Source organism: Nycticebus coucang, chromosome 17 (assembly GCF_027406575.1).
Source record: "Nycticebus coucang isolate mNycCou1 chromosome 17, mNycCou1.pri, whole genome shotgun sequence".
Taxonomy (NCBI): domain Eukaryota; kingdom Metazoa; phylum Chordata; class Mammalia; order Primates; family Lorisidae; genus Nycticebus; species Nycticebus coucang.
The window spans coordinates 80533404-80557520 of NC_069796.1; the positions used below are offsets into that span (position 1 = coordinate 80533404).

The 24117-nt window shown below is 47.8% G+C and overlaps 1 protein-coding gene across 5 annotated transcripts in view; it reads left to right on the forward strand.

The window, feature by feature from the left end:
• The first annotated feature begins 7522 nt into the window (after positions 1–7522).
• CDHR2 (cadherin related family member 2) overlaps positions 7523–24117 on the forward strand; it is a 44092-nt gene continuing 27497 nt past the window's right edge. For 3 of the 5 annotated variants that reach the window (XM_053567079.1, XM_053567078.1, XM_053567082.1), the window contains exons 1-2: positions 22431–22487; positions 22756–22827. In XM_053567079.1, the coding sequence (XP_053423054.1) occupies positions 22433–22487; positions 22756–22827 (127 nt within the window). In that variant the 5' untranslated portion in view covers positions 22431–22432. Of the gene's footprint in view, positions 7570–7637; positions 7660–22430; positions 22488–22755; positions 22828–24117 lie in introns of those variants that run through there. The other 2 variants (XM_053567080.1, XM_053567081.1) reach the window with 2 other exon arrangements.

Here is a 24117-nt window from a genome sequence, read left to right on the forward strand (position 1 = left end):
GAAGAGACACTGTACTCTGCACGGTGCAACATGGAGGGATGACTGGGAAGTTGAGGGATTGACACATTCACCAAAGACCCACCCTCAGCTCTGGCTCCCCACTCTCACTTCAGGTTACTGGCGAGGCGGTAACACTAGAGTGGGGGCTAGGGTATCTGCACGTTGCAGATAAAGAAATGGCTGTTCAGAGGGATGGAATTATTTGACCAAGGACATATAGATAGTCTGGGGCAAGCTAGCACTTGATTTCAGTTTGGTCAAATTTTTAGCACATAGTGGGTGCACATAGCAAAGACAGGCAATGAGAAGTCCTTCTGATCACATTTCTCTAAACGCATACACTTGGGCAGACACAGGCACAGTGGCTCACACCTACAATTCTAGTGCTTTGGGAGGCCAAGGCAGGAGGATTGCTTGAGCCTACAAATTCAAGGCTGCTCTGAGCTAAGGTGGCACCACTACACTCCAGCTTGAGCAACAGAGCAAGACTCTGTCTCTAAAAACACACATTCGAGATTGGCTATGAAGGAATGATGCATATCTAAATTGTTACCTGGTGTGCACATTATTACTTGCCCTGTTATGTGTTACATAATTTTTCTTTTCTTTTCTTTTTTTTTTTGAGACAAGAGTCTCAAGCTGTCGCCCTGGGTAGGGTGCTGTGGCGTCACAACTCACAGCAACCTCAAACTTTTGGGCTTAAGCGATTCTCTTGCCTCAGCCTCCTATGTAGCTGGAACTACAGGCACCCACCACAACACCTGGCTATTTTTTGGTTGTAGTTGTCATTGTTTGGTGGGCCCTGGGCTGGATTCGAACCCACCAGCTCTGGTGTATGTGGCTGGCACCCTAGCCTCTGGAGCTACAGGTGCTGAGCCTGTGTTACATCATTAATCCTTATAACCTGTGAATTGGAGTCTGCATTGTGCCCCTTTTACAGATGAGGACATTGAGGCTCAGGGAGAAGAAGTGCCTTGCCCAAAGTCCCCACCTGGTAAGTGGTGGGGGAAGGAATTAGGACCCATCTTGTCTTAGTCCATTTCTTGAGCTCTTAGCTCCACTTTCTTTTCTTTCTTTTTTTTTTTTCAGAGACAGAGTCTCACTTTATCACCCTCAGTAGAGTACTGTGGCTTACAGCTCACAGCAACCTCCAACTCCTGGGCTTAGTCTCCCGAGTAGCTGGGACTACAGGTGCCTGCCACAGCGCCTGGCTATTTTTTTGTTGCAGTTTGGCCAGTGCCGGGTTTAAAACCTCCACCCTCAGTATATTGGGCTGGCACCCTATCCACTGAGCCACAGATGCCACCCAGCTCCACTTTCTGCCTGGCTGTCTACTGCTCTATGGAGCCATCCCTGGACCTGCACGTGCACCTGTTACTCAGACTTGGATCATCACAGCCCAGAGCACAGTGAACTTTAAGCTGCCTTGTGGATTAGGTGACCCTTGAGATGGCCATCAGACAATTTGGCCACAGCTGGCTCATCCAGGTGCTGTCCAAAGGCCTGGGTAGGCCAGGACACACCTTCTGACACCTGGAGCAGTGACTTGGAGCTGTTGGCTCCAACCATAAGAACATGGAGGGAGGGCAGGATCTTGGGTCTCAATCTACCCTTTCTGGGGCAGGGAAGAGAGACCAGGCTAGAGTGCCGTGGTCACTTGGTCTGAGGCAGAGCTAGAGCCTGGAGTCTTGGGCCTCTCTTCCTTCACCAGCAATGATTACTGCCTGCTTCCTTCAGAGAGAAATCTGGTAGGCATGCCAGGAACGTCAGTGGCAAGAATGGTTGCATAGGTAAAGTACTAATAGCCAGGTTCTGCTACCTAGTGCCAGCCTAGTCTTGGGTGGTGATCTAACCAGCTCAGGCATCTATTTTCCCATCTATAATAGAGGGACATATTGGGAACATTAAATGAGATAATATTAGTAATAGTAACACAACCACCACTACTACACCATAACAAAAACTAACATTCATTGAGATCTTACTCTGTTAGGTGCTGTGCTTAAGATATTAAATGTATGCCTTCATTACATCTTCATCACCACCTCCAAAGGCAAGGTCATGCATTACTAACAACTTACAGATGATGAAACTGATGCTTGGAGAGGTTATGTAACTTACCCCCCCAAAACTGAATCTTGCAATCTGACCCTTGAGCCTGGTCTGTTAACCATGACATTGTAATAGTTATATCAGGTGCTATCCAACCTTCTATAACATCCTTTTCTCTTAAAAAGAGGAAATGCAGGCAGTGCCTATGGCTCAGGGAGTAGGGCACTGGTCCCATATACTGAGGGTGGCATGCGAACCCAGTCCCGGCCAAAACTGCAACAACAACATTAAATAAAATTAAAAAAAAATTGTTTTAAAAGGAAAAGAGGAAATGCTTCATGAGTCCCAAAGCTCAGAATTGCATTGTAACTTCCAGACCCTGGATAGATGTTATACTTAATAGAGCCCATTTCCCTTTTTGCCTTTCCTCTTGGAAAGCTCCTAACTTGTTTCATGGCCCACCTCTGCAAATACCCAGAACTTCATGGTGATTTATTTATTGGAACAAACTTTATGATTACTATATTTATTTATTTATTTATTTATTCATTTTGAAGATAGAGTCTCAAGCTATTGCCCTCAGTAGAGTGCTGTGGCGTCACAGTTCACGGCAACCTCAAACTCTTGGGCTTAAGTGATTCTCTTGCCTCAGCCTCTAGTAGCTGGGACCACAGGCGCCTGCCGCACCGCTGGGCTATTTTTTGGTTGTTGTTGTCATTGTCGTTCGGTAGGCCCGGGCTGGATTCAAACCTGCCAGCTCTGGTGTATGTGACTAGCACTCTAGCCATTTGAGCTATAAGTGCTGAGCCTTTATTTTTTTTGAGACAGGCATGCACCAGCACACCCTGCTAGTTCTATTTTTTTTTTTCTTTTTTAGTAGAGATGGGGTCTCACTCTCGCTCAGGCTGGTCTCCAACTCCTGAGTTGCCTTGGCCTCCCAGAGTGCTAGGATTACAGGCATGAGCCACCATGCCCAGCCTATTAATCTGTTTTAAATTTGGTGGATTGGGAAACAACTTACCCTGTTAAAATGTCTGTCACTTAGGCCAGGGTGAGGTGGCTCACTGAGGTAATAGGATCGCTTAAGTCTAAAGAGTTCAAGGTTGCTGTGAGTTATGATGCCATAGCACTCTACCCAGGGAAACAGAATGAAATTCTATCTTAAAAAAAAAAATGCCTGTCATTTAACGATGGGGATACGTTCTGAGAAATGGGCCATCTGGTGATTTCGTCATTGTGCAACCATCATAGAGTATACTCAGACAAACGTAGATGGGATGGCCTCCTACATTCCTAGGCTACGAACTTGTACAGCATGTTACTGTACTCAATGCTAAAGGGAACTAGAACACAGTGCTTAAATATTTGTTTTGAAACATAACATGGAAAAGGTACAGTAAAAATACAGTGGGTTTTTTTTTTTTTCACAAAATGTAATTTTCCTTTGGAGGAAAGGGAGAATTTTATTGATGGCTCTTCTTATTCCTTCTCAAAAGACCAAATGTAACCAAATGAAGTGAACATAACCTCAAGAGTTTATTTTCTTCATAGTAAAACAAAAGATGACGCTTTGAATTGGATCACTTGGCCCTTGTCTCTTATTTTCTCCAAGTTCAAAATGCTTGCATCTCTTAACAGCTAGCATTCTTTTATTTTTTTTTTTAATTTATTTTTATTTTTTTGAGACAGAGCCTCAAGCTGTCACCCTGGGTAGAGTACCATGACATCACAGCTCACAGCAACCTCCAACTCCTGGGCTCAAGCAATTCTCCTGCCTCCGCCTCCCAAGTAGCTGGGACCACAGGCGCCTGCCACAACACCCAGCTATTTTTTTGGTTGCAGCCAATTGTTGTTTGGCAGTCCCAGGCTGGATTCGAACCGGCCAGCTCAGGTGTATGTGGCTGGCGCCTTAGCCACTTGAGCCACAGGCGCCAAGCCAATTTTTTTTTTTTTTTTACAGAGTCTCATTATGTCACCCTCAGTAGAGTGTGTGGCTTCACAGCTCACAGCAACCTCTAACTCTTGGACTTACGTGATTCTTCTGCCTCAGCCTCCTAAGTTGCTAGAAGTATAGGTGCCCGCCACAATGCCCAGCTATTTGTTGTTGTTGCAGTTGTCATTGTTGTTTAGCAGGCTTGGGCCATGTCTGAACCTACCTGCCTCAGTGTATGTGGCCTATGCCCTAACCACTGAGCTATGGGCGCCGAGCCCTAGCATTCTTCTAGATCTGCAGTTGGACTCAACATACGCATAGGCCTCAGGATCATGTTCTTTGTAGTGTTAGCCTTTTCCTGAAAATTGACTTGGTGTGCCCATCATAGACACTTTGCCTCCTGCCACAGTGTCACCTTCCCCGGGTGCACAGAGACTTCCTTAGCCTTCTTGTACTGTGTCACTTTGTGGGGTTGGTGCTTGGCCACTCACCTTACAGAAAGTCAGTGAGTTTTAGGAATGTTCACTGTGCTACTGGCAACAAAAGAAAGAACCCTGGGTGGAAACAGAAGAATATCAAATATTATAATCTTGGGGGACCACTGTCATATAAGCAGTCCACTGTTGATGGAAACGTCCTTATGTTGAGTGTGTAAGACATGTTCCTGCTCAGGAGAGGAAGGTCACCCAGTGGTGGCAAGACAGTGGGCATGTTCCATAATAAAGTTGTGGATTCAGTGCTGTGGGACTCCAGAGGAGCAGTAGTGGTAGGCTCCGTGCTACACACAGGCCCCATGCCAGGAGTCATTCTCTATCATCTGATTTTATTCTCACACAAATCCCAGGAAGTAGGTAATATTATTTTCTTTGAGTTATAGGGAGGAATAGGGAATCCAAGGGGCTTAACAATTGGAGCTGGCCAAACAGGTTCAAACTCTGGTCTCTCAACTCAACTCTGTCTGTGCCTCTTCCTTAGCATATGGGTGGGGTGCTATAGTGACAGGGGACTTCCTGCCATAAGGGAGATTGTAGTCATTGCTGAAACCAGGTCTAGCAGAAAAGGGAATGTATTGGTTCAGTTATGAAGCATCCGGTGCTATGTGTCTTCAGGCATGCCTGTGTCCAAGGACTCACATAAAGTCACAAGGCTCTGTTTCTTTTTTTTTTTGTAGAGACAGAGTCTCTCACTTTATGGCCCTCGGTAGAGTGCTGTGGCGTCATGCAGCTCACAGCAACTTCCAACTCCTGGGCTTAAGTGATTCTCTTGCCTCAGCCTTCCTAGTAGCTGGGACTACAGGCGCCCGCCATAACGCCCAGCTATTTTTTTGGTTGCAGTTCAGCAGGGCCCGGGTTTGAACCCGCCACCCTCGGTATATGGGGCCAGCGCCTTACCGACTGAGCCACAGGCGCTGTCCAAGGCTCCATTTCTTAGCTCTGCTTTACTCAGTCTTAGGTTATTTCTCAGTCAGACTTTATTCTTTTTTTTTTTTGTAGAGACAGAGTCTCACTGTACCACCCTCGGGCAGAGTGCCGTGGCGTCACACAGCTCACAGCAACCTCTAACTGTTGGGCTTACGCGATTCTCTTGCCTCAGCCTCCCGAGCAGCTGGGACTATAGGCGCCTGCCACAACGCCCAGCTATTTTTTTGTTGCAGTTTGGCCGGGGCTGGGTTTGAACCCACCACCCTCGGTATATGGGGTCGGCGCCCTACTCACTGAGCTACAGGCGCCGCCCAGTCAGACTTTATTCTTGTGGTAGTAAGGTAGCTGTCAGAAGGCTCAGACATCCCAGCAGGGAGGAAGGAGGTACTCTCTCAACTACTCCAACAAAAGTCCTTTGTTTGGGTCCCCTTGGTTTTTATTGGCCCAGCATTGGTCACGTGCCCCAACCTGATGCAATCACTTGGGGAGGGGGGGGTTTGCTGTCATTTGACTGGCCAGGCCTCAACACATGCCCACCATGGAGTGGGGGAGTGAAGTTACCTGGAAGGAAAACTAGGGGTTTGTTACCAGTGGAAGGGGTCAGGGCCATTGGGCAATTGGAACATCAGGTGCCACTGCCAGGGGACAGGGGAGTCAGGGAAAGGAGTGTGGAGGAAGATGGTGAGGAATGAGCAGCTCCCCTGCCCTTCCCATATCACAGGACCCTTTGGTCATAGTTGGCTCCTGGCTCAGCCATTTGCTCACTGGGGCACTTGGACACAGCCACTCCCTCTCTCTGAGCCTCAGTTTCTCCTCTGTAGAGTGGGTGTGATGATACAAGCCCCTGCCTGTCCAGGTGATGTCAGGCTTCAGTGAGAACATGAGGTACAGTCCTCTTTGGGTACTCAATAAATGTTATTCCAACTCCTCTAGGGAGGCTGAGGACAGGAGTCCCAGGATTTTTTTTTTTTTTTTTGAGACAGAATCCCACCCTATGCCCCTGAGCAGAGTGCAGTGGTGTGGTAGCTCACTGCAACCTCAGACTCTGGCTGTGGGCATCCCACTACCTCAGCCTCCAGAAGCCGCTGGGATTGTAGGCGCTTGCCGTGGTGCCGGGCTGGGTTTTTCCGTTTTTTTCATGAGTCGGGGTCTCACTCTCACTCGGGAGAGTCTCGAACTCCTGAGCTCAAGCAATTCTCCCTCCTCAGCCTCCCATAGTCCTGGGATTACAGGTGTGAGCCACTGCTCCTGGCAAGTCCCAGGATTTTTATCTTATGGTCTGTTGGTGGGCCTGGAGCTTACTGAGAGGCTCCACTTTTATAGGCTCCCTGCAGGTATGGGAATAACAGTACCCAAAGCCCAGATGCAGGCAGCTCAGCTCAGAGAGGGGCGGTGGCTTCCCCAGGCCACCACCCAGAATAAGCAGCACTTGAGGCCAGGGATTAGACATGTCACCTGCCCATGAGAACCATGGGGGTCACCCAGTACACAACAAGGCACTGGGCATACACCTTAAGAAAATTGTGCCCAGGCCTCCTTCTCTGCATCAGCCCAGGGACAGCTTGGCCTCCAGACAGGACACAGAGTTTAAAGCCAGCCTAGGGGTAGATGAAGCCCCTGGGGGTGGGTAGATGCTCATTGTGCTGAGTGCAGGGGATACATGACCATAGGTTCTAAAGTGCATGACTGTGGGCACCTCACAGGGCTCATTCTGGAATCTACATGTTTGATTCACACTCTTTTAACAGTTTCCTCTCCTGATCTGACCCATGTCACCTTGCCTCTGAGTCCCCTGTCACTAAAGACACTTGTAGTGGAGAGTGGACAGAGGGTTCCAGCATAGCCCTCCAATGGTTACCCTTCCTGCCTCTGGCCAGCTGTAGAGCCCAGTCTTGTTCCCAGGACCTCTGGGCTCAGATTCTATCAGGCCTCTTCTCCTGCAACTTGGGCCTCCAGCCCTGGGAGGGTATGAGCCTATAGTCTTGATCCCTTCCACCCCCCAATCACCAACTGTGGTCAGTGCCTCTTGAGGAGCCAGCTCCATCCCAGGAGGTGTGGTCTCTGGCAGGGTTAATGATTGCTCAGACCAAAGTCTGCCAGTGCGCTGCTACAGGCCCCAGACAGCGCCCATCTGCCACCTCTGCAGTCTCCTCTGGGGCACAGGTAGGGACTCCCAGGCTACCTTGGCAGGGCATGGCGGTCTCCTGGCTAGGGGTATTATGCGGGAGGAATACGGTGGGGTTTGAGACCAAGGTGAGCTTGGGGCACTCCCCTGAAGCTGGGTGGGAGTGCTGAGCAGAGGGGTGACCGCAAGCTGGGTTGGAAAGACCTGGGCTTGAGTCCAGCCCACTATGTGGCCCTGCTGTCTTCTGTAATGTGGGGGTGACGGTGCTGAGTAGCCGACCCGGGCGCCTACTCGCTGCTCTAAGTTCCAGATCCACCCTGACTTTGGAGAGCTAGTTAATTTTTCTGGGCCTGTTTCCTCATCTACAGAATGGGGGTGAGAACAGTGTCAGAAAGAACCTAAAGAACCCCTGAGGCAGAGTTGGGCCTGTGGCCACTGCCACCTCAGCTGATACTAGGAAGTGTCAAGCAGAGACCAACCCAGGCCCCCTTGCTGTGGCCCGTTCTCAGCTCTGGCACATCTCCTTGCCCTGGGGACAAGGTGGAGACCCAGCTGAGAGCCAGGGCCAGGCCTCACCACTAAGGTGGGCCTTGCTGGGTGGAGCAGCAGTCATAAGGCAGGGCTCAGTGAGTGCTGAGATCCCACTGACCCAAGGAGCTATGACAGGCAGGTGGACTTGTGCCACTTCTTAGCGGGAAACTGAGGCCCAGGGAGGGGAAAGGGCCTGCCTGGAGTTGCACTGCAAATACATGAAATGCTGGAACCCAAGCCCAGGACCATTTGCCTTCATATCTGTGTGCAGGATGAAGCAGCCTGGGAGGGGCACTGGGGGCCACCGCAGGAAGCCTGGGCCCTTGAGTCCCCTGGCCTTGCACCAGACACCTGGCTGGGCTCTTGTCTGCTCTGTGGGTGTAGTCAGGGCTCATAGAAGAACTGGGGCCCAGGCCAAGGCTTTCCCAGGGACACCCTCTGCCTCTTGTTCCTGGGTGTCTCTCTCTGAGCTTCTCAGAGCCTGCTTTCCTCAAAATGATAGGACGGGAATGTTAATTCCTACCTGGGAACAAGTATGAGAGGTGGATAAGAAAATGGAAGTGAAAGTGTATGGCAAGCTGGAGGTGGCCATGGCTGAGCTGAGAGCCACGCAGTGTCAGTGGGCCCCCCTAAGCAGGGGGCTGTGCCTCCTCCCTGGCCCTCTTGGAGGTCCTGGGCAGGCCCAGTGTCCTCAGGTCCAGTGGCTCCGAATTCTAGAAAGCCTTGGTGCTGTGGACAGTTCCCAGCTGAAGTTGAGGAGCCAGCACTTCCTGAGTCAGGCAGGACCCGGAAGGCCTCCCAGGGGTCTGCATGTCTCATGGGTGAGGGTCCAGAGCCACTCAGTTTTCCTCTGCATCCATTTTGACCATTCCTCCAGCTCTTTTTGAAAACAGGAAAAGAACGAGAGTGGTAGAAGGGCTTGGGAAAGAGAAAGTTGTAGTTTCTAGAATGAAAATTGTCCCTGGTTTATAGAGGTACAAACAGAGTGAAAACATCCCCTGACTACAGTTATATAGTGACCATGTAGTGAACAGGGCTGGAGTCAGATCCATCCCTTGGTCGAAGGCTGCCCCCACAGGGGAACGGGGTGCCTGGGCAGGGACTCAGGGGGCATTGTCAAGTCCACCCAGGCCTGGCCCATTGACAACTCCATTCCTTTTTTTTTTTCATTTGGGCCTCGCACTCACTCCTTGCTTAGGTATCAGGAACCCCAGGGTCCCTGAGGAGTGGTCACCAACCAACTGGACATGGCTCCACATCTGACCTGGGCCTGAAAGGAGGGAGAGAATTTGCCCATATGCAAAGGCAAGGGGAGGCATTCTTGGCAGACGGCATGGTTTATGCAGATTCCTACAGGAAGGAAAATGTAGGGTGTGAACCAAGAACAGGGGCATTCCTGCCTCTGGAGCACAGAGGGGAAGAGAATTGTTTGTGTGGAAAGTGAGACCCAACACCTGTAGGGACATACCTGCCGGGTCAAGGGGCAGGAATTGTATCCTTTGCCCAGTGGGAGTCATGGTGGAGGTTTGAGCTTGGGAGTGACCATGTCCAGTGAGGAGGGGAGGCTCAGCAAAGGGGCAGGCTCAGCCTTCCGATGAAGGGTGGGTGTAGTCAGGTATAGGAAGGGACTCTGGGGAGTCTTTGGATTCTGATCCCATTACCAACTGGGCCATGCCCCTTACCCCTTTGAATCACAGTCCTTCAACAACTAAATGTTGTGCAAAGTGCCAGCCATAGGCATAGGCTCTGCTTTGCCAGTTCCCTTTCGTCTCGGGGACTGAGTGGAGGAACTTCGAGGGCAGGCAACACCTGTCTGGCAGCTGCACTGAGATGAACTTTGTAATGGTGATGAGTTCACCTGTGTGCCTACCAACTGCACACCTCATGACTAACTGTCCTGTGGTGGTTGACTCACTTCTGAAAGACAGAGATGGGAGAACAAAATCAAGGAGGGGGTAGGCATGGTGGCTCATGCCTGTAATCCTAGCACTCCGGGAGGCCAAAGTGGGTGGATTGTCTGAGTTCAGGAGTTTAAGACCAGCCTGAGCAAGAGCAACACCTGTCTCAAAAAAAAAAAAAAAAAAAAAAATAGCTGTGCAGAATTCTTTGTCATTGGGTGAGGATTGCTATTGGCATCTAGCAGGTAGAGAGACCAGAGATGCTGCTGAACATCCTGCATTGCACAGGATAGCCCATCACCCACCCAGTGACAAAGAATTCTGCAGGCCAAAATATTAATATTGTGGAGGTGGAGAAAACACTGATCTGTCTCTTTTTGCTCTTTGGCTGTTGTTTTTTATATTGTCCTATTTGTGTTCATGGATCCAATAGCTTCTTTGAGAATATAAATTTTAATTTTCTTCAGTTTCTTCATTTTCTCCAAGTTGCTTTTTTTCATACTTTGATTTACTTTGAGTTTTTCAGGCTCTGGCCATTGTTGTGCAGTTTTCTAGGTAACAAGAAAAGCCTTGACTGTTTTGTTTGCCCATTTCCTTGGCATAAATACTTCTACCACAGCTGATTTCAAGCTACCTATATGGTGTCCAGCAGCTTGCAAAATTCCTGCAAATGTGGCCAATAGCAGAAGCAGCAACGCCAGTATGCCACTGTCTCCACCTTCCCCTCAGCGTCTAAGGATCCCAGGCTGTCTGTTTATGATTCAGAATGAGGCTCTAAAAACTTGCCTGGGGACCCTGGGTTGTGAGTGGGGCTTGTCTCCTAGAAGGCCACACCAAAAAGTGATGCCTTGGACCCTCCCCATTTTAGAGTTTGTAGGTCTTTTTACTTTTAGGTGGTTTAGTTGTCTCAGCTTTATTTCTGGTTGTTGGGGTGGATGTCTTATTATCTGGCTGCCAATGCTCTTAGGACCGAATGGGGAAAGGACTGGGAGAGTCACCATTTAGTTAGCAGTCTTTTCTTTTCTTTTTTTTTTTTTTTGTAGAGACAGAGTCTCTCACTTTATTGCCCTCGGTAGAATGCCGTGGCCTCACACAGCTCACAGCAACCTCCAACTCCTGGGCTTAAGCGATTCTCTTGCCTCAGCCTCCCAAGTAGCTGGGACTACAGGCGCCCGCCACAACGCCCAGCTATTTTTTTTTTTTGGTTGCAGTTTGGCCGGGGCTGGGCCTGAACCCGCCACCCTCAGTATGTGGGGCCGGCGCCCTACCGACTGAGCCACAGGTGCCGCCCGCAGTCTTTTATTTTCTACCATGTTATCTTCATCTCCACCAGGTCTATGTCCTGAACTCCAGGTCTCTCTGATTCAACCATCCAGGAAGTAACACCTGTATTCTCTGGGGTGGGGTAGCCATCTGACTTCATAGATGGGGAAGTAGTGTCTAGGAGTCTAATTTTTTTTCTTAAAAAATTTCAACCAGTTTTCCTGTTTTCAGGCCACCAATACCTCTGCTTTCAGAAGGTTCTAGAAGCTTCCATCTTTTGGTTTTCCTGGGGTTTAGAGCTTGTTTCCTTCCCTACTCGTATTCCTGCTCTGAATTCAGCTGTCATTAACTTGATAAGTTGATAATCTCTCATCAATTTTTTTTTTTTTTTGTAGAGACAGAGTCTCACTTTATGGCCCTCGGTAGAGTGCCGTGGCCTCACACAGCTCACAGCAACCTCCAACTCCTGGGCTTAAGCCTCTTGCCTCAGCCTCCCGAGTAGCTGGGACTACAGGCACCCGCCACAACGCCTGGCTATTTTTTGGTTGCAGTTTGGCCGGGGCCGGGTTCAAACCCGCCACCCTAGGTATATGGGGCCAGCGCCCTACTGACTGAGCCACAGGCGCCGCCCTCATCAATTCTTTTTAAAATCATAGCTGTGTACATTAATGCAATCATGGGGCACCATACACTGGTTTTATATACCTATTTGACATATTTTCATCACACTGGTTAACATAGCCTTCCTGGCATTTTCTTAGTTATTGTGTTAAGACATTTATATTCTACATTTAGTAAGTTTCACATGTACCCTTGTAAGATGCACCGTAGGTGTAATCCCACCAATCATCCTCCCTCCGCCCATCCTCTCCCCTCTCCTCCTCCTCCCCCTTCCCCATATTCTTAGGTTATAACTGGGTTATAGCTTTCATATGAAAGCCATAAATTAGTTTCATAGTAGGGCTGAGTACTTTGGATACTTTTTCTTCCATTCTTGAGATACTTTACTAAGAAGAATATGTTGCAGCTCCATCCATGTAAACATGTAAGAGGTAAAGTCTCCACTTTCTTTAAGGCTGCATAATATTCCATGGTGTACATATACCACAGTTTATTAATCCATTCGTGGGTCAATGGGTACTTGGGGTTCTTCCATGACTTAGCAATTATGAATTGGGCTGCAATAAACATTCTGGTACAAATATCTTTGTTATAATGTGATTTTTGGTCTTCTGGGTATATACTTAGTAGAGGAATTATAAGATTGAATGGCAGGTCTATTTTAGATCTCTAAGTGTTCTCCAAACATCTTTCTAAAAGGAACGTATTAATTTGCATTCCCACCAGCAGTGCAGAAGTGTTCCCTTTTCTCCACATCCACGCCAACATCTCTGGTCTTGGGATTTTGTGATGTGGGCTAATCTTACTGGAGTTAGATGATATCTCAAAGTAGTTTTGATTTGCATTTCTCTGATGATTAAGAATGATGAGCATTTTTTCATATGTCTGTAGGTCGTGCACCTGTCTTCTTCAGAGAAGTTTCTCTTCAAGTCCCTTGCCCAGCCTGAGATGGGATCACTTGTTCTTTTCTTGCTAATATGTTTGAGTTCTCTGTGGATTCTGGTTATTAAACCTTTGTCGGAGGTATAACCTGCAAATATTTTCTCCCATTCTGAGGGCTGTTTGCTTGCTTTACTTACTGTGTTCTTGGCTGTGCAGAAGCTTTTTAGTTTGATCAGGTCCCAGTAGTTTATTTTTGAAACCGCTTCAATTGCCCAGGTGGTCCTCCTCATAAAATATTCGCCCAGACCGATTTCTTCCTGAGTTTTCCCTGCACTCTCTTCTAGTATTTTTATAGTTTCATGTCTTAAGTTTAAATCTTTAATCCAGTGAGAGTCTATCTTAGTTAATGGTGAAAGGTGTGGGTCCAGTTTCAGTCTTCCACAGGTTGCCAGCCAGTTCACCCAGCACCATTTGTTAAATAGGGAATCTTTTCCCCACTGAATGTTTTTTAATTGGCTTGTCAAAGATCAAATAACAGTAAGTAGCTGGGTTCATCTCTTGGTTCTCTATTCTGTTCCATACATCTATCTCTCTGTTTTTGTGCCAGTGCCATGCTTGATCACTATAGATTTATAGTATAGTCTGAGGTCTGGTAGCGTGATTCCTCCTGCTTTTTTTTTTTTTGTACTGAGTCTCACTGTACCGCCCTCAGGTAGAGTGCCATGACTTCACACGGCTCACAACAACCTCTAACTCTTGGGCTTACGCAATTCTTTTGCCTCAGCCTCCCAAGCAGCTGGGACTACAGGCACCTGCCACAACACCCGGCTATTTTTTTGTTGCAGTTTGGCCGGGGCTGGGTTTGAACCCACCACCCTCGGCATCTGGGGCTGGCGCCCTACTCACTGAGCCACAGGCACCACCCCCTCCTGCTTTGTTTTTATTTCTGAGTAATGTCTTGGCTATTCAAGGTTTTTTTCTGATTCTATATAAAACGAAGTATTATTTTTTCAATATCTTTAAAGTATGACAGTGGAGCTTTAATAGGGATTGCATTAAAATTGTATATTGCTTTGGGTAGTATGGACATTTTAACAATGTTGATTCTTCCCAGCCATGAGCATGGTATGTTTTTCCATTTGTTAACATTTTCAGCTATTTCTTTTCTTGGAGTTTCATAGTTCTCTTTATAGAGAACTTTCACATCCTTTGTTAGATAAACCCCCAAATATTTCATCTTCTTTGGCACTACTGTGAATGGAATAGAGTCCTTAAGTATTTTTTCAGCTTGACTATTGTTGGTATATATAAAGGCTACCGATTTATGAATGTTGATTTTGTAACCTGAGACGCTGCTGTATTCCTTGATCACTTCTAAGAGTTTTGTAGTAGAACCCCTGGTGTTTTTTAGATATACAATCATATCATCTGCAAAGAGTGAAAGTTTGATCTCTTCTGACCCTATATGGATATCCTTGATCGCCTTTTCTTCCCTAATTGCGATGGATAAAACTTCCATTACAATGTTAAAGATCAGTAGAGTCAGGGCAGCCTTGTCTGGTTCCTGATCTAAGTGGAAATGATTTCAATTTAACTCCATTCAATACCATATTGGCTGTGAGTTTGCTGTAGATGGCCTCTATCAGTTTAAGAAATGTCCCTTCTGTACCAGTTTTCTTTTTTTTTTTTGGTTTTTGGCCAGGGCTAGGTTTGAACCTGTTACCTCTGGCATATGGGACTGGCACCCTACTCCTTGAGCCACAGGTGCCACCCTACACCAATTTTCTTAAGTGTTCTGATCATGAAGGGATGCTGAGTATTATCAAAAGCTTTCTCTGCATCAATTGAGAGAATCATATGGTCTTTGTTTTTTAATTTGTTTATGTGCTGAATTATATTTATAGATTTAACGTATATTGAACCAGCCTTGAGACACTGGGATAAAACCGCCTTGGTCATAATGTATAATTTGTTTGATGTGTTGCTGGATTCTGTTTGTTAGGATCTTGTTGAATATTTTTGCATTTATATTCATTAGTGATATTGGTCTATAATTTTTTTTTCTTGTTGGGTCTTTTCCTGGTTTGGGGATCAGGGTGATGTTTGCTTCATAGAACGTGTTGGGTAGTCTTCCTTCCTTTTCTATATTTTGGAACAGGTTGAGTAATATAGGTACTAGTTCCTCTTTAAAGGTTTGGTAGAATTCTGACGTGAAGCCATCTGATCCCGGGCTTTTCTTTTTAGGAAGATTTTCGTATGGTTGTTGCTATTTCGGAACTTGATATTGGCCTGTTCAACATTTTCACTTGATTCTGGCTAAGTCTTGGAAGGTGATGTGCTTCCAAGTATTGGTTAATTTCCTTCCGATTTTCATATTTCTGAGAATAAGTTTTCTTGTAATATTCATTAAGGATTCATCAATTCTTTCTAGCTTCCAAAATCCTTACTGTCATTTTAGTGAGGTGTCAAGAGGAAGCAGTGGAGATAAATGTTGGATCCTCCCAGTTTAACAGCAAGCTCCCTCCTCTACTCTTCACGTGAGCCCCTCTTCTCATTCTTTAGGCCTCTGCAAAATTTCACCACCGCTGAGACCCCAACCTACCTGTTCCCATTGTCTACTGCCATATCACAAACCACCTTCAAACTTACTGGCAAACAACAACCATTTGTCATGTTTAGAAATCTATAGTTTGGGCAGGGCTCAGCAGGGGTGGCTCATCTGGAGGTAGAGGATCCATTTCAGGATGGCTTATTCACATGACTGGCAAGTGGGTATTAGCTATCAACTAGGAGGTCATGGGCTAGGGGCCTTGGATCCTCTCCCACATGAACCTCTTCAGGGGTGGGGCATCTTGACCTTTTTTTTTTTTTTTCTGAGACGGTCTCACTATGTCACCCTGAGTAGAGTGCTGTGGTGTCACAGCTCACAGCAACCTCAAACTCTTGGACTTAAGCGATTCTCTTGCCTTAGCCTCTCAAGTAGCTGGGACTACAGGCGCCTGCCACAATACCAGCTATTTTTTTGTTGCAGTTGCCATTGTTGTTTAGCTGGCCTGGGCCGGGTTCAAACCCACCACCCTTGGTATATGTGGCTGGCGTCAAGCCAGCTTGGGCATCTTTACGGCATAGTTGCTGAGTTCCAAGAATGAATGTTCTAAAAGATGGGAAGGAGAAACTGCCAACATGTTGAGGAAGAGGCTCATGTGGTGTTGCCTGGTGCCATACTGTATTGATCAGTCACAGAGTTTTGCCAGATGTCTTTCTTTTTTAGAGAAAGAGTTTCACTTTGTCGCCCTCGGTAGAGTTTAGAAATCTATAAACTCACATCACAGCTCACAGCAACTTCCAGCTCTTGGGCTTAGGCGATTCTCTTGCCTCAGCCTCCCGAGTAGCTGGGACTACAGGCGCCCACCACAATGCCCAGGTATATTTTTGGTGTTGCAGTTTGGCGGGGGCCAGATTTGAACCCGCCACCCTTGGTGAACGGGGCCGACGCCTTACTCACTGAGCCACAGGAGCCACCCTTGCCAGATGTCTTAATTGTACCTGAGGGATTTTTTTTTTTTGGCTGGGGCAGAGTTTGAACTCACCACTTCTGGCATATGGGGCTGGCACCCTACTCCTTTGAGCCACAGGTGCCGCCTGTATCTGAGGGATTTTTAATATATGGAGGCGACTTAGTTGATGGCATGGAGAGGCTTATACCATTGAAAGAAAATATTGATTACTTACAGTTCTTAAGAGAAAGGGGTATGCTACAGGAGGCAGCATGAGGCTTGACCAGGAGGCAAGAGTGAGGGAAAGCCTAACCCAGAGCCTTTATTATGTTTTCCATGGGAAAGCAGCTATAGGTTAGGCAGCTGAGCAGGGTTTGAATTGGCTAGTTTGAATAATTGAAGTGGGTTCTGAGCAACTGTGGTGGTCCGTTAGCTGTCCAGTATTTGGCCCTGGGGTAATTTGGGGCAGAGGAGATATTGGCTGGTGTGTGAGTGTTAGATAAGGGAGGCAGTTGGGAGTGGGGCTTTGGATTGGTTGGTTTGTATATGAAAGGCATATTTGAGGGCAAATTGTTTGCTATCTCTAAGAATTAGTTGTCCTCAGAACTAGATGCTCAGAGACTCAGAGATAAGCACTGCACACAGAATGATTATTATGAGAGGGAGACCAAGGCTCGCTCAGCCTGTGGTGACATCCCACATTTATTGGGTGTTTTTATATACAGCACTAGTCAAAAGAAAAAAAAGGTATAGAAATAGAAAAAGGAACATTTAATGGTGAAATCATAAAGACTGCTGAGAAATTCTTTGTTCAGCACACATGCTGCTGGACACATACACAGCTAGTTCTAAATCGAGACCCTTTGCTCAACACTTTGCTGAAGGCTTAACCACAACGGCTTCTAGCTGTCTTGTTCTGATTGATTAGTTCCCTAAAACTTAAGAAAGAATAATTTGCTAAAAGGAGAATAGAGCAGAGCACTCTTCCCGTAACCTCTGCAGGTGCCCAGCCTTCAGCTGCACTGGGGTGCAAAGCCCTCCGGTAACTTTCCTTTCTGTGAACATTTAACTGATTGTTCTTACTAGCCCGGGCATGTCCACAAAGAAAGAAGTTTTTCCATCTTAGGGCAACATTCCTCGGGGAGCACATGAGGCCATGTCACTTGCTTTGGTTGGGGGGTCAGTACCTTTCCAATTAGTCCTGGGAGGAGCAGTTTCTCCTTGCCAGTAAGATGACCCCAAAGATGTCAAAGCATCATAAAATATATTTTTTAAAAAACCAACATAATTTATATACTGTTTCAAGGAGAGCAAAGTCTCTATCTCTTGCAGGGATGAGAATCAAAAGATTTGTAGCCCCCTTTGTCATTCCACCTGAAATTTTTGTTTTATTTTGTTTTGTTTGTTTTTTGAGACAGAGTCACACTCTGTCACCCTGGGTAGAGTGTTGTGGAATACAAGCTCACAGCAACCTCAAACTCTTGGGCTCAAGAGATCCTCTTGCCTCAGTCCCCTGAGTAGCTGGTACTACAAGTGCCCACCACAATGTCTCGCCAGTTTTTCTATTTTTAGTAGAGACGGGGGTCTCACTCTTGCTCAGACTGGTCTCAAACTCCTGAGCTCAAGCAATCCACCTGTCTTGGTCTCTCAAAGTGCTATGATTACAGGCGTGAGCCACCTCACCTGGCCCCTCCACCTGAAGTATTAATGATTCACTTCCCTCACTCTCACAGTGCCCGCGTTCTCCTTCACAGCACAGCAGGCAGTACTCAATTAGACAGTACTTTGCTTACTTGTTCAGAGTCTGTCTCATTCACTAAGCCAGGAGCCTGGGGAGGGCAACACCTGGACTGTTTTGCTCACCACTGTATCCCCAGGGCTGCAAACAAGGCCTGGCATATGGTGGCTCCTGAAAACCCAAAATATATTTATTAAGGAAATGAATGAAGGTCAGCAGATACTTAAAATTATCAGCCCTCCTGATACTCCAGTGTTTTCCCAGTGGGTCTGGGAAATGGTGGCAAGATGAACCTGAACTAGAAGGGAGAATGTTCTTGTGAGGCATCCAGGCTGGGGGCAAGCCAAGCTTGGGAGGCAGGTGGCCAGCTAGGAGCAAGATCTCTGACTGTCTAGGGAGACATTTCTGACTGTCTAGGAGGCCTGCAAGGTGTCCAGTGCTGGCCGGTGCAGAGTTCAAGAAAAGAGACAGACCAGGAATGGTGACTCTAACAATGACAGGGGCAAGAGACAGATCTTTCTTCACCATGATAATAATTGCTAGCATTTATTATGCACTTACTGTGAATTAGGAACTGTTTAAGCCTCAATACAAACCCTGTGATGTAAGTTCTATTATTATTCCTATTTTACAGATGGGGAAGCTGAGGTCTAGAGATTAGGTTACTTGCCTGAGATCACACTGGATTTGCACCCAGGCTCTCTGTTCACCTACGTGGCCATTATTCTCCACTCCATCTCTCTGGTGTTCTGGATTAGCCCACTAGGGTGACAGTGATTCACTGGCTCATTCATTCATTCATTCATTTCAGAGAGCTCAGTGAGCCTGCCCTGGGCTCACAGAGATGCACCCAACCTGGACCTTGCCCTCATATCTCCACTGGCCTGGTGGGAGGCTGATCTGCAGAGAGACAGTAGACACAGAATTACAGAGAGTATGCTAGAGTCTGTGTGCTATCCTGTGAGGCCAGATGGACAGAGAAAGAAATCAGTCTCTCTAGTGCAGTGGTTCTCAACCTGTGGGTCGCAACCCACAGGAACTGTATTAAAGGGCCGCAGCATTGGGAAGGTTGAGAACCACTGCTTTAGTGGGAGCATTGAGAGGGTATCTGGGGGCGGCGCCTGTCGCTCAGTCAGTAAGGCGCCGGCCCCATATGCTGAGGGTGGTGGGTTCAAGCCCGGCCCCGGCCAAACTGCAACCAAAAAATAGCTGGGTGTTGTGGCGGGCGCCTGTAGTCCCAGCTGCTCGGGAGGCTGAGGCAAGAGAATCACTTAAGCCCAGGAGTTGGAGGTTGCTGTGAGCTGTGTGAGGCCATGGCACTCTACCGAGGGCCATAAAGTGAGACTCTGTCTCTACAAAAAAAAATAAATAAATAAAAAAAATAAAAAACATTCTCTACTTTTAGGGCGGCGCCTGTGGCTCAGTGAGTAGGGTGCCGGCCCCATATGCCGAGGGTGGCGGGTTCAAACCCAGCCCCGGCCAAACTGCAACAAAAAAATAGCCGGGTGCTGTGGCGGGCACCTGTAGTCCCAGCTACTCGGGAGGCTGAGGCAAGAGAATCGCTTAAGCCCAGGAGCTGGAGGTTGCTGTGAGCTGTGTGATGCCACGGCACTCTACCAAGGGGCATGGAGTGAGACTCTGTCTCTACAAAAAAAAAAAAAAAAGAGAGAGGGTATCTGGAGCTGGGTTTTTAAAATGAATAGGAAGTCACCATGCCACAAGGTGAGGACAGGCATTCCAAAGAGAGGGAACAGTATATGCAAAGAGCCAGCAGTAAGGGACAGCAGAGTGAGTTAGTGGTCATGAGGTTTGGGTGGTAAAGCAAGGAGCAATTAGAGATGAAGCTGGAGAGGTCACAGATGGTCTTTGGAAACCCTTTTATAAAGTTTGGACTTTGGTAATAGGGAGCCATGGAAGGTTTTGAGCAAGAGAGGGAGGTCATTAGATTGCCCAGGGAAGGATTTGTTTGGTTGAGTGCAGAGGATTAGAGAGTTTGGCTTTGAGGAGGCTGAGGACAGTGAGTCCAGGGGTAGAAGAGGGCATCACCAGAGAGGTGGCATGGACCGGATGGGCATTCAGGAAAAGAGGGTGTCAGGTGTTTGGGCAAATGGGTGGATCCCGGAGATGGGGATTTGGAGGACTGGAGAGGAGCTTAGCTTTGGGATGCTGCTGCACCGTTTCAGGGAAGCTCTGGAAGCCATTCTGGCTCCTGTGCGTTCTCTCCCTCTACCTGCTTCCTCAGGCAGTGACACCCTCCCACTGCAGACTCACTGGGGCAGGACAGAAAGGGTGTGGATGCAATGGTGCTGGGGACCAGGAGAGGATGCTTTGTAGCTGCTGCGTTCCTTTGCTTTAAAGCATTAGTTTATTTTTGGAAAAGCGAATACATTCACTTAGCACAAGAGTATGCAGTAAGAAGCTGGGCATGGTGGCCCATACCTGCAGTCCCAGCTACTAGAGAGGCTGAGAAGGGAGGATTGCCTGCACTCAGGAGTTCAGCCCAGCCTGGGCAACATAGCAAGACCTTATCTTTTTTTTTTTTGAGACAGAGTCTCACTATGTTGCCCTCGGTAGAGTTCTGTGGCGTCACAGCTCACAGTAACCTCAAACTCTTGGGCTTAAGTGATTCTCTTGCCTCAGCCTCCCAAGTAGCCACAATGCCCGGCTATTTTTTTTGTTGTTGTTGCTGCAGTTGTCATTGTTGTTTTAGCTGGCCTGGGCCAGTTCAAACTCACCAGCCTCAGTGTATGTGGCCGGCACCCTACGCACTGAGTGTGGGCGCCACCCAGAAAATTCTCTTGACAGGGAATAAGAAACAAAATATAAGAAACAAAAGGGGAAGCCATCCTTTTCTCTCCTTTTCTGTGCTGTACCAGTTGTCTTGGGGATGAAAGAGTCTTGAGGTTTCAGAGCTTAGTGACAGGGAATCAAAGTTCCCCTTTTCCCTTTTCCTGGATGAGGGACAGCTTGTAACAAAAGATGACCAAGAAGACTGGCCCAGGCAGGGTTTTCCAAGAGTCCCTGTCTAGCTATCAATTAACAAGAGGAGTGCAGAATATGCAGCCCTCCCCTGCCCTGACCAGGGAACCCTTCTGCTGCAGGGTTTTACAGGCCAGGGTTTTATGGAGCACACTTCGAGAAAGGCTGCAAAGGCAGGTTTTGTTTTTTGTTTTTTTGCTGGGACTGACTACAGGCACATGCCACTACACCTGCCTAATTTTTTTTTTTTTTTTTTTTTTGAGACAGAATCTCAAGCTGTTGCCCTGGGTAGAGAGTGCCACGGAGTCATAACTCACAGCATCCTCCAATTCTTGGGCTCAAGCAATCCTCTTGCCTCAGTTTTTCTATTTTTAGTAGAGACAGGGTCATGTTTTTGCTCAGGCTGGTCTTGAATCTGTGAGTTCAAGCAATCCACCCACCTCGGCCTCCCAGAGTGCTAGGATTATAGGCGTGAGCTACCGCGCCTGGCCGCCTGGTTAATTTTTAAAGTTTTTTTGTGGAGGATAAGCATGGTGGCTCATGCCTGTAATTCTAGCACTCTAGGAGGCCAAGGCAGGTGAGTTGCTTGAGCTCAGGAGTTCAAGACAAGCTTGAGCAAAAGTGAGACCCCATCTCTTCTAAAAATAGAAGAAAAAAATTAACCAGCCATTGTGGCAGGCACCTGTAGTCTCAGCTATGCTGAAGGCTGAGGCAAGAGGATCACTTGAACCCAGGAGTTTGAGGTTGCTGTAAGCTAGGCTGATGCCACAGCATTCTAGCCTGGGCAGCAGAGACTCTGTCTCAATTTTTTTTTTTAATGGAGATGAGGTCTCAATATGTTGCCCAGCCTTGTCTTAAACTTCAGGGCTCAAGAGATCCTCCTGCTTCAACTTCCCAGAGTGTGGGTTTATAGGTGTGAGCCAGCAAGCCCAGCCACAGCTATTAAATGTATCAGCAATTGGGACAAAGGATCTGCCCACCCATAGAGTCTCTGGATGATCCTGGATTTTGAAGGTTGCTTGCAAGCTCAAACACATCAAACAGGCAGGAACAGTGTATTGGTTGCAGGAATGAATTCTGGATGCTAAAACCTGTATTCAAATGTGGCCTTGTTACTGATTCTCTCTGTGTGTCTGTGACTGTAGGCCAGCCCCTTCTTCTCTCAGCCTCAGTTTCCTAACAGCCACTTCCTAGTTGCAGGAATGAGATTGCATACTTACTGCCTGGATCAGTGCCTGCTACACAGCAGTTCCTGAATTCTGGTATCAAGTTCAGGTTCAGCTATCTTGTCCACTCCACCTAGTATCTCCCTTGGTTGCCTTCACCCTGGAACATCTGGAAAATGGAGGGTAGGTCCTGGGGTAGACCTATGAAATGGTAGTGTTAGGTGAGCTTAGAATCAGACCCAGGCAGTTGGGGGTCTGCCAAAAGGAAGGAGGCCTGGGTCCAGGTGCTTCTTCCCTGACACCTCTTCCCCTACGTCCTTCCAGATATGATGGCCCAGCCATGGTTGTCCTGCTTCCTGCTTCCTGTCCTCATGGAGTCTGGTGGGTGCCTCCCCTCCCCCACCATAGCAGCATTAAACTGGGGACCCTCAGCAGGACCTTCTGAAAGAGAGGGACCATCCCTCATCAGCAGACACCCAGCTCCCAGAGATAGCCCTGTGTACAGCTGCCCTTGAGAGGCTCAGAAAGGAATCCAGTCCTGGGGTGTGGGCTGGGTTTGCCATAGGACTGATGTGGGCTCCCAGGGGAGTGAGTGGGAGTCAGGCTTTGCAGGGGTGTCCAGATGTTCCAGCACTATGTGTCCCGACAGTGGCAGCCAATGTGGCCCCAACGTTCCTGGCCAACATGACAGTGGTGACCTTACCTGAGGACCTTCCGGTGGGTGAGTAATGGTCCCTGTGTCGGGGCCCACAAGAAAGTCCTACAGCAGCCCCATGGGCTTGTCCCAGCCCTGCAGCTCCACAGCGCCTCATGGGAGAAAGCACAGTGCTACGTAGTCAGGAGTTACCCCATTATCCCCTCTTTTTCATGTCCCCAGGGAGAAAAGTTCTGCTTGGGACCATTCTTTCTCTTACCCTCACACTTGCTAATCCCCCCACACAGACTTTTTTTGTTTTAAAGAGCCAGAATAGGCTCCAGGCACAGAGCCTCTCACAGAAGCTAGCCACTTAGCTTTGCTTTCGTTGTTTTTATTTGTAGAGTTACCTTCCATCTTTGGGTTTTTTGATCTAAAGTTTGCTTTTGAAATAATTTTACTTATATGAAACAGTAAACCCATTTAGAAAAGATTATAAATACTGTTATGTAGCACAGCAACGGCCATGGTAAAGGTCACAATGTGGTTCAGGAACATCTTTTGGATGGAGCCAGAGGGCCTGGAGACCATATTCCCAGAGGGCAGGACCTGGGTTGGGGAACTAGAAACAACAGATGACCCTATTGCTGGGCCTCTAGATAACAGAGGTGTAAACAAGGTAGAGCCTCATTACCCGTCGCATGGCTGGCCAGAGCTGTCTGGAGTCTAGAACTGCAGGAAGCTGATCTATCAGGCTTTCCCCTCCCTACGGAGCTTCTGGTATCAGACAGCTTCTCCTACCTTCATGTTTTGCCTCCCCTGGTGGGGGGCTTCCCACTCCTGTGGCCCAGGATGGCTCATTGAGACCCCATGCCTGCTAGTGAAAGGCAGAAGGGGCCAAGAGGGCTTGTGTCTGTCTCCTAAGGAGAGGCTCCAGATTTTACACACTTGCTTCTGCTCACAGCTTCTTGGCCTATCCTAGCTGCAGGGAACCTGAGGAGTGTGGACTTTACTCTGGTTGGCCATGTGCCCAACTCCAAATCCAGAGTTCTATTCTGAGAGAAAGGGAGGGTGTGGCTATTAGGGAACAATGCACAGTCTTTGTCTTGGTGTCAGAATGGGATTCAGGAAGATCTAAAGCTAGCAGATGAGGGCGGCGGCTGTGGCTCAAACGGGTAGGGCGCTGGCCCCATAAGCCTGAGGTGGCAGATTCAAACCTGGCCCCGGCCAAAAACCGCAAAAAAAAAAAAAGCTAGTAGGCGAAGCAAGAGACTGCATCATGGAAGCCCAGAGTCTGCCCTAGGACTCAAGAGCCAGCTTCTGAGTGCAGGAGGAAAGAACGGGGAACAGGCTTTGCAGCCATGAAGGCCTTATCCA